The 17,198-nt window shown below is 47.2% G+C and overlaps 1 protein-coding gene and 1 pseudogene across 3 annotated transcripts; one reads left to right on the top strand and one right to left on the bottom strand.

Annotated features, from left to right (window-relative positions):
* Window positions 1-141: 141 nt before the first annotated feature.
* Window positions 142-8,530, bottom strand: DMAP1 (DNA methyltransferase 1 associated protein 1). 2 transcript variants are annotated; one of them, XM_081085299.1, is made up of 11 exons: window positions 8,466-8,530; window positions 8,164-8,273; window positions 7,594-7,685; window positions 7,170-7,365; window positions 2,230-2,388; window positions 1,934-2,101; window positions 1,460-1,645; window positions 1,237-1,308; window positions 909-981; window positions 479-774; window positions 142-255 (listed from the first exon to the last, which is right to left on the bottom strand). In XM_081085299.1, the coding sequence occupies exons 2-11, from the start codon at window positions 8,266-8,268 to the stop codon at window positions 196-198; spliced, it is 1,407 nt and encodes a 468-aa protein (XP_080941425.1). In that variant the 5' UTR covers window positions 8,269-8,273; window positions 8,466-8,530; the 3' UTR covers window positions 142-195. The 2 variants fall into 2 exon arrangements, with proteins under 2 accessions (XP_080941425.1, XP_080941424.1); XM_081085298.1 differs by having other exon boundaries at window positions 8,164-8,312; window positions 8,466-8,523.
* Window positions 8,531-11,199: 2,669 nt separating this feature from the next.
* LOC308515562 (transcription initiation factor TFIID subunit 9-like) lies at window positions 11,200-12,356 on the top strand (annotated as a pseudogene). The gene is made up of 2 exons: window positions 11,200-11,229; window positions 11,701-12,356. The product of its transcript is annotated as a transcription initiation factor TFIID subunit 9-like (transcript).
* The last annotated feature ends 4,842 nt before the right edge of the window (window positions 12,357-17,198 follow it).

Genomic DNA, 17,198 nt, shown 5'->3' with positions numbered 1-17,198 from the left:
CTTAATGGGTAGAGGGCTGCTAAGGGCCTCCATGCCAGTAGGCCCCAGTGCCACCCATAAAGTAGGTGTGACGACTCCCTCCTGCCCACCCTCCCAGCCAGGAGCGGCAGAAATGGTGGGAAAGAAACGGAAGCAGCCCAGTCCACTCAGCAGCTCTATTTACACAGCAGCAGCAGCCACACCCGGTGTGGTCCCTCATGGCTTCTTGGCTTTCTTCACAGAAGAGGAGCTGGAGGCCGATTCTCGTCGCTTCCTCTGAGGATACATAGATGATGATGAGATCTATGGCCAGCCCCTGAGGCCTGATTCAGGCTTGGTGCCTGTGTCTCACACTGGCCACCCACCCACACCCGCCCTGAGTCTCCACCCCTCAGAGTGACAATTCCCATTGCAGGCACTAGAGGGAGCAAGCCTGTGCACACGTGAGCATGCTCAATTAGGGCCAGTTCATACTCTTCCAGCTTGTCCAGGCTCTTACCGAATTGGGCGTGAGAGGTGCACCCACCACATCAATGATGGTGTCCTTGGTGAGGTCAGGGGTGAGACCAGATTCAGGTACCGCTGACTCAGCAGAGGCCGGGGCCGGGCCTGATGCTGGTGTGGCAGGGGCCCCCAGCACGCCAGCCCGGGCCAGCGCCTCGTGACGGTGCCGCAGCATCTGCAGCTCATACTCGCAGTTGGCACAGGCCTGCTTGAGCTCGTAGAGCAGCACCAGGTCACTCCGCAGCTCATTGAACATGTGCACCAACTCCTCCGTGGGTGTGGGGCTCAGTTCTGCAGGTGGTGGGTGGAAGGCACAGGGCAGAGCCAGGGTGTGCGGGAAGGCTGGCAACAGGAACTGCCCTCCCCCTGCCTTTATCCACGGCCTCGGGAGGGTCCGTCCTGAGGAGCCCAGCCTCCACACTCACCCACACCCAGCTCCAACAGCATCTGTTCCAAGGCCTTGATCTTCTTCTGCCCCACAGAGCTTGGCAGCTTCATCTGCAATGACCCAGCAGCTCAGCCCTCTCCCCCACAAGCACCTTAGAATGAAGGGGACTAACGGCAGTGGGGGGTGGGAGAGAAGTTAACCCCTGGAGGCAGCTCTGGGTCAGAAAAGGAAATAGCCAGCAAGTGGAAGCTATGACCTCAGCCTGGCCACATCCCCGAGGCCCTCTCTACCTGCAGCACATGGCACACCCTCTCCTCCTGCTCCAGCCCAGGGTCCAAACACATTGAAGGAAGTGACACACATACCCGCTGGCTCCTCAGCGTGACACCTGCAGACTTGAAGTCTGGAAACTTGATGCCTGCAGTCTCAGGAACAGCCTGGGGGAGGAGGAGTTAGGAAGTGTCACGGGGAGTGGACCTAGTGTTAGTCCCAGCACCTGCCGACTCTGGGTGCTCTCAGAGCCTCCCACTGGGTCCCCTGTGCCAGGCGACCCCTCCACCCTGAGCTGGGCTGACTTAGTCTCCACACCGGCTTCTCGGCCTCCTTTTTCTGGGGTAGCTTCTTCTTGGGGGCCTTGCGTTCAGTGCGCCGTTGCTCTGCAGTGGTGTCGGCCGCCGTTATCAGCTTCTGCAGGTCCTGACTGCGCTTCTCCCGCTCCTTCTTCCGGGCCTCGATCTTGCGCAGCTCCTGTAGCAAGTACTCCTCCTCTGCCACCTGGGAAGGTGAGAGATGCTATGGCACGTGCAGGTCCATGGGGGAGGGAGGGTAGACAGAGATGAAGGGGTGCTGGGCTCTGTGGGGGAATCTGAGAAGAGATCATGACAGAGGTGAAGGACTATCAGAGCAGGAAGGGTGGCTAGTGAGGGGTAGGACTGGGGTGGGGGCGCACACAGGTACCAACCAGTGGGAGGTAGGGGAACTTGGGGAAGAGAATTGAGGGTACTGAGGATGGAAGCAATGGATTTGGAGGCATGGAGGAGAGTTTGGGGGCTCAGGGCTAACCTGCTCTGGGGTCCGGTTATAGAGGCGCTCCAGCTGTTCCTTCCGCCGTCGCTCATGCCCAGCATCAAATACTGGTATCTTAAGGTCTGTGCCTGGCACAGCCCGCACATTGGCAAGCTTAGCACAGATGTGGTAGTACCTTTCCTTCAAGTCCTCCACAGAACGCTTCTGAGAATAAAGACGTGGGGGATGGGCTGGGCGGGGAGACACTCAGAGGCATGTGCAAGGGCTGGCCTGAGAGCAGCGGGCCTGCTAGGCCTGGGGTTAGGCACACATGCCAGTGAACACCAGCTCACCTTGAACTGCTGGTGGTCATACCGGTCATGGATAACTACAAAACGAAGATCAAAGCGGCGGCTGAGATCGAAGAGGTGGTCAGTTTCTGCTTTAGTCCAGGCGTCGTCATGAAGATAGAGCTGGTACTCCTGCTCTGAGTACACGGGCACCTGCACCGTCTACTGGCACAGAGGGGCAGAGTGGTGTCATGTCAGTGGGCTCCAGTCTGCTGTGACCACAGCCCCTCTTGTTTATTGCCAATCCCTGGGCTAGACAAAAGCAAATCCTCTGCCCGGGCCTTGCACAGGCAGCCTGGAGATGGTGCTCCCAGCGTGAGGGAAGGAACTGCTTGATCAGAGGCCGGGCAGCCTGCCTCTGCGTTCACGCCAGGAGCCGCTTCACCGCGCCCTCGGCTCCACAGCCCCGGTAACCGCACACATGCTCCTGCCCCGTGGTTAAGGTGACAGGCCCACAGGTAAGCACTTCTGTGGAGTCCAAAGGTCAAACATGGAGGGGGGCAGATGGCTAAATACTGGGAAAAGGCCGACTCCTCTAGTCCACGGACACTTGTCTGAAGCACGCCTGCCATCCAGTGGTGGCAGTGAGACTTGCAGCTCCCCCAGAGCTGGCTAAGGTCACAGCTATAGAAAAGGCACCTGAATCCTACCTTCCAACATATGCACCCCAGCCCAGGCCGGTCCCCTAGACCTCCCTCAGGGACAAGCAGCACCACCACCAGCTGAGTCTGCCAGTCAGAGACCCCATGAAAGAGTCAATGCCAGGTTGGACCAGGGAAGTTTCTCTATCAAAAACCACAGGGCTCTGAACCTGCTCTCAAGACACTTAATTCCAGCTGCCTCTTGAAATTCTGTGGAGGTTCCACATACAACTTAATATGTTCAAGTGACCGATATTAACAAGACTCATTGTGGTGATCATTTTGCAGTATATACAAATATTGAATCATTATGTTGTACGCCTTAAACTAATAATGTTATTTGTCAATTACACCTCAATTAAAAAAAATAAAAACTTAGTACGTTCAGTACTGAGCACATCACCCTCCCTCAAACTTATATCTCCTCCAGTCCAGATGTCATTCACAGTCCCATCACTCAACCCAGGTGCCCAAGCCAGAAACCAGGGAGGCATCTTAACTCCTACCTTTACCCTTGACTCCCCCTCACCCCCACACCCTCCGCGCACACGGAGTGAGGCAAGAAACTGCTTGATCAGAGGCCCGGGCAGCCTGCCTCTGCGTTCTCTATCCTCTGGAAACTCTATCCACTGCGACATCCCAGTCGAGATCACCACGACCATTTTCCTGGATCAGAGAAACAGCCCTCCCATGATCTCTCTGCCTCCATTCAGGCCTCCCCTGAGCAATTCTCCATCTGCAGCCAAGATGGGTCTCTGAACAGTGCTCCTCAGAGGACAGCCTGCAGGCCAGGTCTGTCTGCACGCTGTTGCCCCGGGTGTATGGTGAGAAAGCAGAGTAGGCACTCAGAGCCCTTTGTAACAATTTTACAGTAATCGCACACTGCTGAGCCTGGCAGAAAGAAACGCGGACTTGTATTTTGTCTAATCTTTTTTAAATATCCTTTACCATGGATAACTTGAGAAGCATTCTAGAATATATATCTGAGCAGGCCACCCAGCCATCCATTTTTAAGCCCCTCAAAGGTTGCCACTAGTCCAAAAGTACCCTAAACTCGAGAGTAAGGGTTGTCTGGTTCATTTCCTACCTTTTGGGTTCAGCCCAGGGCCAGGCACTCTGCAGGTATCAATGAATATTTACTGAATCAATCAGTGAACCCAGGGGTGAAAGACCCCTCTCTGCACCCATTGTCCCTCCTGGACCTTAAGTTCCAACCAAATGACTAGCAATGATGTCTCCCTCCGCTTTCGTTGTTCTTGCCTGAACTATCTTCACATTTCCCCATTCCTTCTTCCTAGATAACTTCTTATCGCCTCTGGGAAGTCTCTGGTTTCCCAGGTTTGGTTAAGTATCCCTCCTGTGCATTTCAATGCCATGTATTTTAATAAAGTGCTCGGGAACTGTGTAGCCAGTCCTGCTCTCAAGGAGCTCACAGTCAAGTGAGGGAGCCATTCATTCATTCAACAAACATTCATCATGGGCCTGCTAGACCTCTGCTGGGAACAGGGATGGCAGTCCAGCTGAAGAAACAACACAGTCGTCTAATGACAAAGGTATGCCTGGGGTGTAATGAGTGACACCTGATCCAGCCTGGGAACAGGGTTGGTCAGGGTGGAGGTAAAAATGAGGCCTGGTTCAGTCTTAAGGTCAAGCAGAAGTGACCTGGTGAGGGAAGATGGTGGAGAAAATCCGAGGCAGAGGGAGCAACATAAATACAGTGATGAGCGAGAAACAGCCTCATGTGTGCGAGCTCGGCAGTTAGGGACACAAGTAAAGGGCGACACAGGGAAAGGCATGAGGAGTCAGCAGAGACCAGCTGCTGCAGGCCTCGTGTGCCCTGAGGGTGACTGGAGCCAACAGGTCAGTTTTAAAGAAAAGAGTGAAATGGTCATGATTCTCTTTTGCAAAGAGCACCCTGGCAGCAGTGAGGACAGACGGGGTGAAATGAGAGCCTGGGAGACTAGCTGGCAGGTTTTAGAATGAATGCAAGTAAGAAGTGAGGCCTGAACTAAATCAGCACAAGTGAAAGGTAGAGAAAAGGGCACAGGCTTGAGGCTTTAAAAACCAGAGGACTTGGCAGCTGGATGTGCAGGCGGGAGGGAAGTGCTGTCGCTGGTGACTCCTGTGTTTCCGGCTTGAGCAAGAGGGCAGCAGGGAGCCATGGACTAATAAGCAGGACTCCAGGACTCAGCAGTATTGGCGGGAAGATCATTTGTTCACTTATCTCTGACTTCATTCACCACCTGTGGTCATCATGATCTTTCTAAAACTGAAATTTAAAATTTGTCTGGCTACCCAAAGACATCAGGGTAAAGCCCAAACTCCCGGGCCTGGCTGCCTGACCTGGCCCTTCATCTCCCACCATGTTCTACCTTGGGCTTTAGGCTTCATCTACATGGAAATGCACACAGCACGCCATACCTGTGACTGCTTTTTGTTGTTTGTTAATCCTCACCCAAGGATATTTTTCCATTGATTTTTTTAGGGAGAGTGGAAGAGAGAGGGAAGGACAGAAACATCGATGTGAGAGAAACACATTCACTGGCTGCCTCCTGCCTGAGCCCCACCAGGGCCGGGTTGGGGAGGAGTCTGCAACCTGGGACCTTTGGTCCACAGGCCGATGCTCTATCCACTGAGCCAAACTGGCTAGGGCGTGACTGCTTTTAAATTTGTGCCTTTTCCTCATGCTATCCTCTCTGCCTGAAAAAAATCACTGCACTACTTTCCTAATATCATCTGGTGACATCTTTCAAGACTCAACTCAAGCTCTAACTTCAGGAAGCTTCCATGAAGCTTCGACTATAGCATGCATCCTACCAAATCATAATTGCCTATTCCTCTCCCAACCCCTCCCTAACAACACGGACAGTTTCTGGAGGGTAGACATTGTGTCTGATTCATTTTTGTGTCCCCAGTGCCTAGGGCCTGGCTTGGCATGGAGTGGTATTTATTAAATGCAACATGAACATTCTTTTGTCTTCACTTGGAATTGTCTCATCCAACCTTTCCTCTCATTGCCTCAATGCCTCACTTCTGATTGTCCCTTCTCGATCTTACATCTTCAGCCTCTCCCTCCTCTGGACCTGGGGTGGGGCAAGATGGCGGGAAGATAGAAAAAAACAGGTTTGGGGCACAGAGGAGGATGGGTCACACCTGGATGTGCTGTGCCTGAGAAGCCATCATGGGGAAGTATCCAGAGCAGTGGGATATATCAGGCTGAGGGGAAAGAAGTCAGGACTTGGGAGGCCTGGGTTTAAGCCCCTCATGCTTTCAGGCTCAGAGCCTCGGCTGCTCCAGGCTGCAGGGAATGCCAGGTCATATTGTACAGTGGCTTAAGCAGAGGCCTAGAAAACCCTCGCCCAGCCCTGCCTCTCTCTGGCTGGCTGAGTCTGGGTAAGGCTCTGTTCCATCTGAGCCTTAAGAATCTAAGCCAGAGGTAATTCAGGTTGGACTAGGGTGCTGACGTAGGGAATTAAAAACAGCAAGACATCATGTATTATGGAAACAGAATCAGTAGGACTCAATGAATATCACTCAGTTCTAGCTCAAATGCCACCTTCTCAGAGAGGCCTGCTCTGGCCACCCTATCTAATAAGATCATCCCTACACTTACAAGTTCACCCTATCTCATTTCATATCCTATTAATAGCCTATTTCATTTTGTTGATGACTCTTATCTGAAAGAATCCCATTTCTTTGCTTACATGTTTCTGATCTGTCTTCCCTTACCTTCTTTGTCCTGTTGTTGATTTAAAATAATGTGAGAGCTAAGGGAGAAACTAAGTCAAGAATGATTCCCAAGTTTCTGGTTTGGGCAATTGCATGGGTAGTGGTACCATTCACTGATATGGGGAACAGGTTTGGGGGTAGGGAAGAGAGAGCACTTACTTGAACTGAAGCACTGTGGGACCTTCAGGGAGAGATGTTAAGTAAAAGATGGGATATGTAGGTAATGATGATTTGGACTGGAGACGTTCAGTTGGGGTCAGTGGCACACAGAGGGTAACTGAAGCCACAGGGCAAATGAGACACAAACAGGGAAACATACAGAGTGAGAAGGGTAGAATACCTCGGACACAGCTCGAAGGAAGAGCACATCTGAAGGGTCAAGTGAAGCCGCCAAAAAGCACAGGTCCAGGAAGGACAAGATCCCAGGGCAAACAAGACCCAGAGAGTCCCACCCCGCAGGTATTTGCCTCAGGACTGAGTGGGTAACCACTGTTGAAACAAAGGCTCTAGAGCCCACACAAGTGGCTCAGTGTGTGGACAACTGTGGCCTACGTCCAAATGGTGGTGGCTCACCTTATTGAACCTGGCGAAGGGGTAGTCTTTGCCCTCCTCAGCTGCTCGTCGCCAGTGGAAGAACATCGCTCCATCCTTGCGGGCTGGGTTGGTGAATGGCATCCACTTCCAGGGCCGTACCTTCTTGGAGCCCAGCTTGGCCTTCACTGTGCGGTAGCCTTGACCAGTGTCACTGGGCAGCAGTGGGGGTGCATCCCTGACAGCAAGGTGTAGGGAGGTGAGAGGTTAGCGTCTGAGGTGTGGAGAGAGCCTTTGGTCTACCTGGGAAGTCAGGTCCTGGAGAGAGATCTGAGCTCCTCCCGCCGCCTCTGAGTGAGCAGCGCCCTGGCCGGGCAGAGACCCGGGAGAATTGGCGGAGAACTAAACGTCAGGGACATGCAGTGGGTCGGAGACCAGGGCCTGGGCTTGGGGCTCTGATACTTGCTTCTTGTCCGAGTACAGCAGTGCGTAGACCTCCCGGTGCATGCCCTCCGGCCTCTTGAAAGTCAGCGTCTCGGAGGACTTCTTGGACTTTTTCTGAGAAGGGAACCCACAGGAGCTGCACACCTCCCCACCTAGACTCCCTTTCCTGAGAATTCTTTATCCCAGCTCAATCCCTGCACAAACCCGCAGCTACAATGACACACATCATACTATGACAGAGAATGGAGGCACAGACACCCACTAACAAGGGCACCCCCTCCCCGGCCTCACCTCACTGGGTAGAGTCCAACCTGTCGGAGTAAAGATACTTGCCCACCACCCCTCAGAATGGCACACTCGCTTGGTCCTCTCATCTCTTCCAAGTGTCGCACCCCCTAAGTCCCCATTTCCCACAGGTGCCCCACCCCCTCCGCCCCATCTCATCGAGGCAGCACATAGTCCCTGTCCCGTTAAGGCACACATTTACCTCCCATCTCACTAAAGTGTAGCACCCCATCCCCTCGCCCATCTCTTCCGCTGCCACCCCTCCCCACTTCACTGCCGCTACCCAACGCTCGGGCGCCCCTGCTACCTTGTCCGGGTTGATAATGTCCTTCTTGCTGATGGTCCCGGAGGCTGCATCCCCCTCCGGACCCCCGAGTTCTAGAATGTCCCGCACATCCGCGCCAGTAGCCATCGCGCCTGCAATGGGGGGAGCGCCCCGAGGTCAAGGGTCAGCGCCTGAGGAGGGAGCAGGCTCAGATCCGCGGGCAGAACCACTTCTGCCCAGGTGGGGGCGGGGTGGCCCGGGTCAGGTCGGGATTCCGCCTGTGTTCCGCCGCTGGGGTCTCCCTAACGGCCCCATCTGCCTCCTAAGCCCCAGCGCCTCCGCACCTGTAAAGCCCAGCAGCCGCCGCCACCGCTCCCCGATCTCTGCAAAGCCGCGGACAGAAACTTCCGGTCGTGCGCAGCAGATACGCGCCCGGCAGGAACACTTCCGGTCTGTGCTTCGTTGTAAAGGAGCCCTTAGGGCAGCGCCGTGGGAAAGCGTGCCCGGTCCTCGGCTTCCCGGCCCGCCGGCGTTCCTGCGCTACTTGCTTTCTGGCATTCTCTCTCTACGTTGCATTTCCGCTGCATTTGGGGCAATGGAAAGAGTTCCCAGAACTTTGTGACCTTGGAAATCGCTTAATTTCTCTGAACCCATTTCTTCCTTTGTAAAGTGGAAATTGTAATGGTACCTGCTTAAATGAAGTACAGCTAATCCATGTAAAACATTAACACCGCGCCTAGCACATTTAATTACTTTTTATTATTATTACTTGAGTTACTGGTGTTAATGTCCCCTGTTCATTACGCGCTGAGTATGTACCAGGCACTTTGCTAAGCCATTGGAGAGGAAGAGAGAAACCAGACAAGGCGGGGCTGCCAAGATGGAGTGAGGTCTGTCCCCTCACCTGCGCGCATTTGATGGAGGTGTCTGTGGGTGGGGGCCTCGTGGGGCTCTCCTGGAACCCAGCTTCCTGAAACTTCACCAGTCCAGGAACTAACTGTATTCGTGTGGATTACAAAGAGGACCAAGAACACGGCCCCTAGCAGGGAGCGGCTGAAAGAAATCTCTCTCAAGGGAAGAAACTTACTGATCGCCCTGGAGAGAAACTTCTGGAACAGGATGTGCGGAAGAAGAGTAGAAGGGATGACAGAAGCAGCTCCCAACTTCAGCTTCTGCAAGTCAGCCTGCAAACAAGGATATACAGTGGGCATTGAGAACTGGGGAGGAAGAGGGGCTTGTGAGGGCATTCAGGAGGCAGGCTCCAGCCGAGGCTTGCTCAAGGACCCAAGCAGGGGCTGAGGAGCAGACAGCCCACGCAGGTTGGCTGTCACTGTAGCCTGTTCTGGCTTGGCGGATATAGGACACAGCAGCTGCATCCACAAGCCTACCCAGACCCCCAGACTTTGGAGAACTGAGCCTGGAGGCACAAACCTTGCCTTGTTCCTGAGGCCTGATTTCTGGGTGAATCTTCTGAACTCTAAACAGTTTCCAGGGAGAAACCAGGTCTTACAGCAGAAATTGCCCACAGGGTGAGGGAATGGTCCTTGGAGCCGGAAGCGGACAGAGCAGGGTAGAGGGGCCTGCACCTCTGCCTCAAACAGTTGACTCTACTTATAGTTAATTCATTGTGTAATTATCTGTTTAATATATATTTCCCTACTAGACTCATTTTTGTGAAGACAGTGATCATGGTACATAAATGTATGGATTGTCAGGCCTAGTTCTAGGCTCTGAGGATGCTGTGGATGAATGACAAACAAATATCTCCTGGTGGGACTTATATTTAGTGGAGGAATAGAAACATTGAGCATATAAACAAAACAGATAATTCAAAGAAATGAAAAATTGAGAACTATCATTAGATACCATTTTTGTCTATCAGATAGGTGAAACTTTAAAATAGTTGTGATATGTATGGTGACAAGGATATGGATGAAATAGACAATCCAAGAAGACCACCATATTTTAACTAATCTAATCAACTGAAAGGTATATCTTCATGTATATTCCACTATGAAGAATGTTTTAAAACTCTATCAATTAAACCATAATATACTATTGATTATTAGATGGCTTCCCATTTCAGAGATGTTAAAATGTGTGTGTGTCTTGGGGCAACATTATGAATGTACTAAATGCCACCAAATTGTTCACTTTATTTTTTTTAAAATATATATTTTATTGATTTTTTACAGAGAGGAAGGGAGAGGGATAGAGAGTTAGAAACATCGATGAGAGAGAAACATTGACCAGCTGCCTCCTGCACACCCCCTACTGGGGATGTGCACGCAACCAAGGTACATGCCCTTGACTGGAATCGAACCTGGGACCTTTCAATCCACAGGCTGACGCTCTATCCACTGAGCCAAACCGGTTAGGGCATCAAATTGTTCACTTTAAAATGGTTAATTTTTTTGTGTGAATTTTGCCTCAATAAATTATTATTTTGTAATATGTTTTTACTTATTTCAGAGAGAGGAATGGAGAGAGAGAGAGAGAGATAGAAACGTCAGTGATGAGAGAGAATCACCAATTGACTGCCTCCTGCATGCCCCACACTGGGGATCCAGCCTACAACACGGGCATGTGCCCTGACTAGGAATTGAACCGTGACCTCCTGGTTCATAGGTCGATGCTCAGTCACTGAGCCACACTGGCCAGGCTCAATTAATTATTTTTAAGTGAATCAATGGAATGTGGTATTCCGTCTCTTTCATGTGATAGGTAGGTGGAAGGTGAAGCAACTTGTACTTGGGAGGGTACACTGTAACACTCCCTTGGACACCAGATCTCCAGAAACATCACCGAGGTGTATTTCATGGGGTTTACCTTATTTCATTGAACCTAAGATGCTTTGATCTTGGCACATTCTTGATTTACCAACAGGTGGTAACAGAGGCTTTCCCAGTTCTCTGTAGCTATTTCCTCCTGCTGACAAGGGTTGTCAGAAGTCACTCATTAGCCTCCGCAGAGGAAGAAGGGCAACTTCTGCAGGCAAGGGAGGGCCAAGGGGTAGGATTTTGTACCCTCTGAGTCCTGAGTCATCCAAATGCTTTCCTTTCTGGTCACCGCTCCAACATGCACATGAGATCTGGCAAGGCTGTGAACGTAACTGATACTGTACTGCAGTATCTCAGTTTCACACTTTGGATTTGATTTTCAGTTATAATCAGCCCCATGGCTGCAAAAGATTAATTATTTTTAGCATAGACATAAAAAGTCAATGATTTGGGACTTACCTTGAGCCAAAATTTTAGGATTTTGAGCTTGAAATTCTTTTTTCCTTTTTGACTCTGTTCAGAGAGACACTCATCTTCATTGCAGTTTGCAAGTCCCCTCTGCCCTCCATAATGCACACTTCTCACCCTATAAAAGGTACTTGAGAAAATAGGAAAAGGCTGGAGCATACAGCTCACAGATCAGGGTGCATAACAGGGTGGGGCTGAAGGGTAAGATAGGAAAGATACACAGGAGGATGGAAAAGCTGTGCTGGGCAAAGAATTTGCATGAAGACCAGAACTGAAATACATTCACATGGGTGATTTAGCTCAAGAAGCCTGATCACCGGAAATCGTGGAGTCTGGCAAGATGGATTCTCCCAAGAGCATGTGAAAGATGCCCAGATGACAACACAAATCCTAGAGGATATGAGGATTGCAGATTACGAGGCAAGAGCTATAAATCAGATATCGGAGTTCGCCTTCCAATTCTAAATGATGCAAAAATTTATTCAAGCCACGCTAAGAAAGCTACTGTTGATGCAGGTGATGTTCTATTGGCAATCCAGTGTTGCACTGACCAGCTTTTAAACTCTCCTCCCCCAAAAAAGATTTTTAAATTTGATTTAGCAAGGCAAAAGAATCAAATCTCTTTGCCATTGATAAAGCCCTATTCAAGGCCTAGATTGCCATTTGATAGATATTGCTCGACTGCTCCAAACTATAGACTGAAGTCTTTACAAAATTGTATTAGTTCTATTAGTTCAATTGAGTTTTTTCTTTCTACTTCTGCGGGAAGAATAGCAGTTCCATGGTTAAGTGTTGGTTCAGTTACTAGCAGGCCAAGACCACTCTAGGCCCACTGACACCACAAGCCATGTCTGATTCAACTAAGGACTCCAATGTCCCTCATAGGGCAAAAGTTCTCAATACAGATGCCCACTTCAGTCCCCAGCTGTAAAAGCATCAATTCCTGCAACATCCGCAGTTCAGAATGTTCTAATTAATCCATCATGAATAAGACCCCAAAACATTCTTATTATCATTAACATAGTATCATCACAAAGTACCTCCAATGAATCATGAACTGCATTCAAATGAAACATAAAGATGACAATGATGATATGATGACGACTAAGATCATTTGTAATCTAGACGATGCATATAACATGTATGCTTGGTCTTGAATCCATTGTTCTGAAATTGAACATGTGTGGTGGAAGTTTCAACTTGTTTTAGAAAGTTTAATAGTATTTAACGAGTAAATATAGTCACCATACTTTTCAATTCAGGTGTTGGATTTTCTTTAACAGGGTTAGTAATAATTTTTCATTGGCCTATAAGTATAAAAAATTAATCACCCAACACATTTTACTGACCAGCAAGTCCTGAAACCACAGACAGACAAGAGCAGTAAGAGAAAAAATATATACATAATTCCATGTCTGAAAAACAAAGCACAAATCCTAAATAAAATGTTAACAAATTAAATTCAACAGTTTATTAAAAGAATACTTCATCAAGTCAAAGAGGATTTATTCCAGCATTGCTAAGATGGTTTAGTGTTAGAATAGTTATAAATTTAACTTATTATATTAATATATTAAAAATAAAAATATTACCTTAAATTCAATACCTATTAATGATATAAAAGAAAAAACTCCCCTACCAAAGTAGGAAAAGAACAGCCTTAATTTTACATATTGTTTTTTAAAATATATTTTTATTTATTTCAGAGAGGAAGGGAGAGGGAGAGAGATGGAAACATCAATGATGAGAATCATTGATCAGCTGCCTCCTGCATGCCCCCTACTGGGAAGCAAGCCCACAACCTGAGTATGTGCCCTGACTGGGAATCGAACAGTGATCTCCTGGTTCCTAGGTCGATGCTCAACCACTGAGCCACACCAGTCAGGCCATATTGTTTGTTTTTATTAAAACAATGATAAAAACCTCCAGCAAAGTCATACTTAATGGTGAAACAATAGACACATTCCAATCGAAGTCAGAAACAAGACAAAAATGACTTTTATCATTACTACTATTCCAAATGGTATCAGATATTCTAATTCAAGATGAGAAGGAAAGCAATAAGAGGTATAAGCTTTAGAAAATAAGAGGCAAATTGTGATTATTTGCAGATGACACTATTGTTTACACAGGAAAACATAAGAAAATCAATTGACAAACCATTAGAACTAATAAGAGAGTTCAGCAGAATGGCCACATATAAGGTCAACATACAAAAATCAATAGCTTTCCTATATACCAGCAATAACCAATTAGAAAAGGTAATAGAAAATAAGACTCCATTCACAATAGCAACAAAAACTATTAACCACCTAAGAATAAACCTAAAAACAGAATTTATTTTGGGCCCATAAGGATCGTTCAAAATTAGGAAATCCATCAACCTAATTAATCACATTGATCAAGTCAAATTAAAAACCATAAATTACATAACAGCTGAGAAAATTCAAGAACCATTTTTGGTAAAAACTTTAAGTAAAACAAGAGACAAAGGACATTTCCTGAGTATGATAAAGAGTTGGTTTGTTTTCTTTTCCTGAGAAACTAAGAGCAAACATCATAATAAATGTCTAAATATTAAATGCACTGCCATTAAAGTCAGGAACAAGGCAGGGAGTATTGCTTTCCCTCAAAATTGTTTTGTGTAAAAATGAAATAGAGGATTTGAAAATGGGAGTAACAACTTACAGCAGACTCCATTCCAGAGCCTGCCAAAATATGGAGGGGAATGGCCACCTTTGTAAACAAGACTACTTTGATTTTATATTACACAATAGGATGGAAATTGAAATCTCACCCACATACAGAAGCTTATCAAAAGCATCTTAATTTCCTTTTTCTGTATCAAAGCCATGGCCAAACACTCTTCATACTGCTCTGTCCTCTGCTTGAAGGAAAGATTTTTTTTTAATCTTCACTTGAGGAGTGAGGATGATTATTTATTTGATTTTTTTTTTTTTTTTCAGAGAGAGTGGAAGGGGGAGGAGGGAGAGAGAGCAAGAGACCCATTGATTGGTTGCCTCCCACACACGCCCTAACTGAGGGTAGGGATCGAACCTACAATCCAGATACTGAGCCTTGACCAGGAATTGAACCTAAGACCTCCCATGCGCAGGCCAACACTCTAACTGTTGTGCAACACAGGCCAAGGCAATATTTTTTTTTTAATCCTCACCCAAGGATATGCTTTAAAAAAAAATTGATTCCAGAGACAGCAGAAGGGGGAGAGAGAGAGAGAGAGAGAGAGAGAGAGAGAGAGAGAGAGAGAGAAAGAGACAGAGGCATCGATGTGAGAGAAACATCAATCAGCTGTCTCCCATACATGCCCAAATCTGGGATGGAACCCACAACATTTTGGTGTACAGGATGATGCTCCAACCAACTGAGCCACCCGGCCAAGGCCAGTTAAAGATCTTGAAAAGCATGCTGTGAAACACAGACACTCTGATCTCTGTTTAGGGAGTACTTTTGGTACCAACACCTGTAGAAGGAAAGGGAAAAGCAGGTTTGGGCTTTTCTATCATTAACATTATTCTATCAGTCAGAAGGAAAAGTTGGAATATTATCTTTTTTAAAAAGAGGTACCTAAATAGATAGAACATAGTAATTTGCAAATATCCTATATAATAAAAGTGTAATATGCTAAGTGTCTGACCATTTGGTCGACTACTTGACCAGTAACTATGAAGCACACTGACCACCAGTGGGCAGACACTCTAACTGCTAGGTTAGCTTGCTGCTGGGGCCTGGACAATAGGGACTGGGTGAGAGGGCCAGACATGCCCTGGAGCCCTCCCGAGGTTCCTCCCTGGCCAGCAGGCCCCTATAGTCCCCCATCGGCCCCAGTCACCGGCCAGACTAAGGGACCCCACCTATGCACAAATTTGTGCACTGGGCCTCTAGTATTATTATAAAGGCAACAAAACAAAATATAAAACTCCCTAAATTCCAAGAGGAATATTTTTTTAAAAGATCCAGAGAGTAAGAGAGAGGGAAGAAGCCCTGGCCAGTGTGGCTCAGTTAGTTGGAAAGTTGTCTGTGTACATCAAAAGGCTGTAGGTTTCATTCCAGGTCAGGGCACATACCCAGGTTGCAGGTTGATCCCTGATCAGGGTGGATGCGGGAGGCAACCAATCAATGTCTGTCTGTCTCTCTCTCTCTCTCCCTTCTTCACTCTCTAAAATCAATAAAACACATATCCTCTGTTAAATCATTTTATAATTGAAAAAAGTTGGTGGTTATCAATAATGTAAATGAGGCTAGCTCACATATTAAACAAAAGTATTTTCAAGCTTAGCTGGTGTGGCTTGGTGGCTGAGCATCGCACATGCCTGAGTTGTAGGCTCGATCCCCAATGCGTGCAGGAGACAGCTGATTGATGTTTCTCTCTCATTGATGCTTCTATCACTCTCCCTTTCTCTCTCTCTAAAATAAACAAAAACATGTTTTTAAAGTATTTTCAAAGTGTCGAGCAAAGCAAAGTTTAACCATATGGTACATATAAGACACACCTAAAAAAACGCTAAAAAACAAAAGGATGGGCAAATAAATACAAGGCAAAATGTAAAATAAATACAAGGCAAAATGTAAACGGAGAGCTCAAGGGTCATGACGTTGATATCTGTCAAGGGAGAATTTTGATCAAGAAGCATTTAAAACGAGCACTAGCTGGTTTGGGCTGTGCACATGCCCGGGTGCGGGCTCAATTCCCAGTAGGGGGCATGCAGGAGGCAGCTGATCAATGATTCTCTCTCATTGATGTTTCTATCTCTGTCTCCCTCTTCCTTCCTCTCTGAAATCAATAAAAAAATATTTGTTAAAGAAGCACTAAAAAGAGAAAGGAGGACTTTTTAATAATGCTAATGGTTAAAATAGCAATGGAAATATCTATCTGTCAATAACACAGCAACCAACTTCCATAAGGTAAAAACTAAATGCAGATGTAAGAAAAAGAAACCAAACATATTAACAAGAGAGAAGCTTCACACACTACTCTCACTCCAAGGCAAAGCAAGTGGACAGAAATGAATAAGGATAGGAAACCTCATCCAGTGCCGCTGAAATGTGTTTACAGGCTGATGCCAGTGCGTGCACTGTGGTTACCAGAGGCAATGCGAGAAGAAGCTCACTCTGAATGTAAATCAATGTTCCACGCCCTTCATTGAGAAAGACTTGCTACCAAAAAAACAAACCCAAAAAACAAACAAAAATCAGCTGAACTAAATAGTGTCCTTAGCAAACTGGCCACTTTGAGTAGCAGTGACCCAGACAACATAATCAATGGTAAGTTACAAATAGGTATCAAATTCTGAAGCACAATATTACAGAATAGAACTCCTTTGGCAGTACACATGGAATGTTCATAAAAATGGATATCTGAGGCCCTAAAGAAAAACTGCAATCAAATACAAACAACACAAGCAGTGCTCTCTGACTACAATGCTGAAAATTGGTCATTATAAAGTCTTTCCACTTGGAAAAATGTTTAAATGCATATACTTTTCAATTATTTCCACAACGAAGGTGAGAAACGCAATATGGACTAGATTCATACGAAACGAAATCATAAAGTTTTCTGTCGGACTATCAGTGTACATGTATACATTAAAAAATAAATGTCTTTTTCATATGACGGCACCCTATGAAGGACTCTGTACGAACTTCTAAGATCCTAGCGCAGGGGTGGGCAACCCCTGGCACACGTGCCAAACATGGCTCGCCAGTAACTTTTGCTGGCACGTGAAACCCTTTCTTATAATCTTCCATTTACAATTGTTTTCTTAATATCGACTTTTTTATTTTTCCGATAAATTCAGTGTAGGTACATCT

The sequence above is a fragment of the Myotis nattereri genome (assembly GCF_964212035.1).
Source record: "Myotis nattereri genome assembly, chromosome: 3".
Lineage (NCBI taxonomy): Eukaryota > Metazoa > Chordata > Mammalia > Chiroptera > Vespertilionidae > Myotis > Myotis nattereri.
This window is presented reverse-complemented; position numbering and strand designations above follow the sequence as displayed.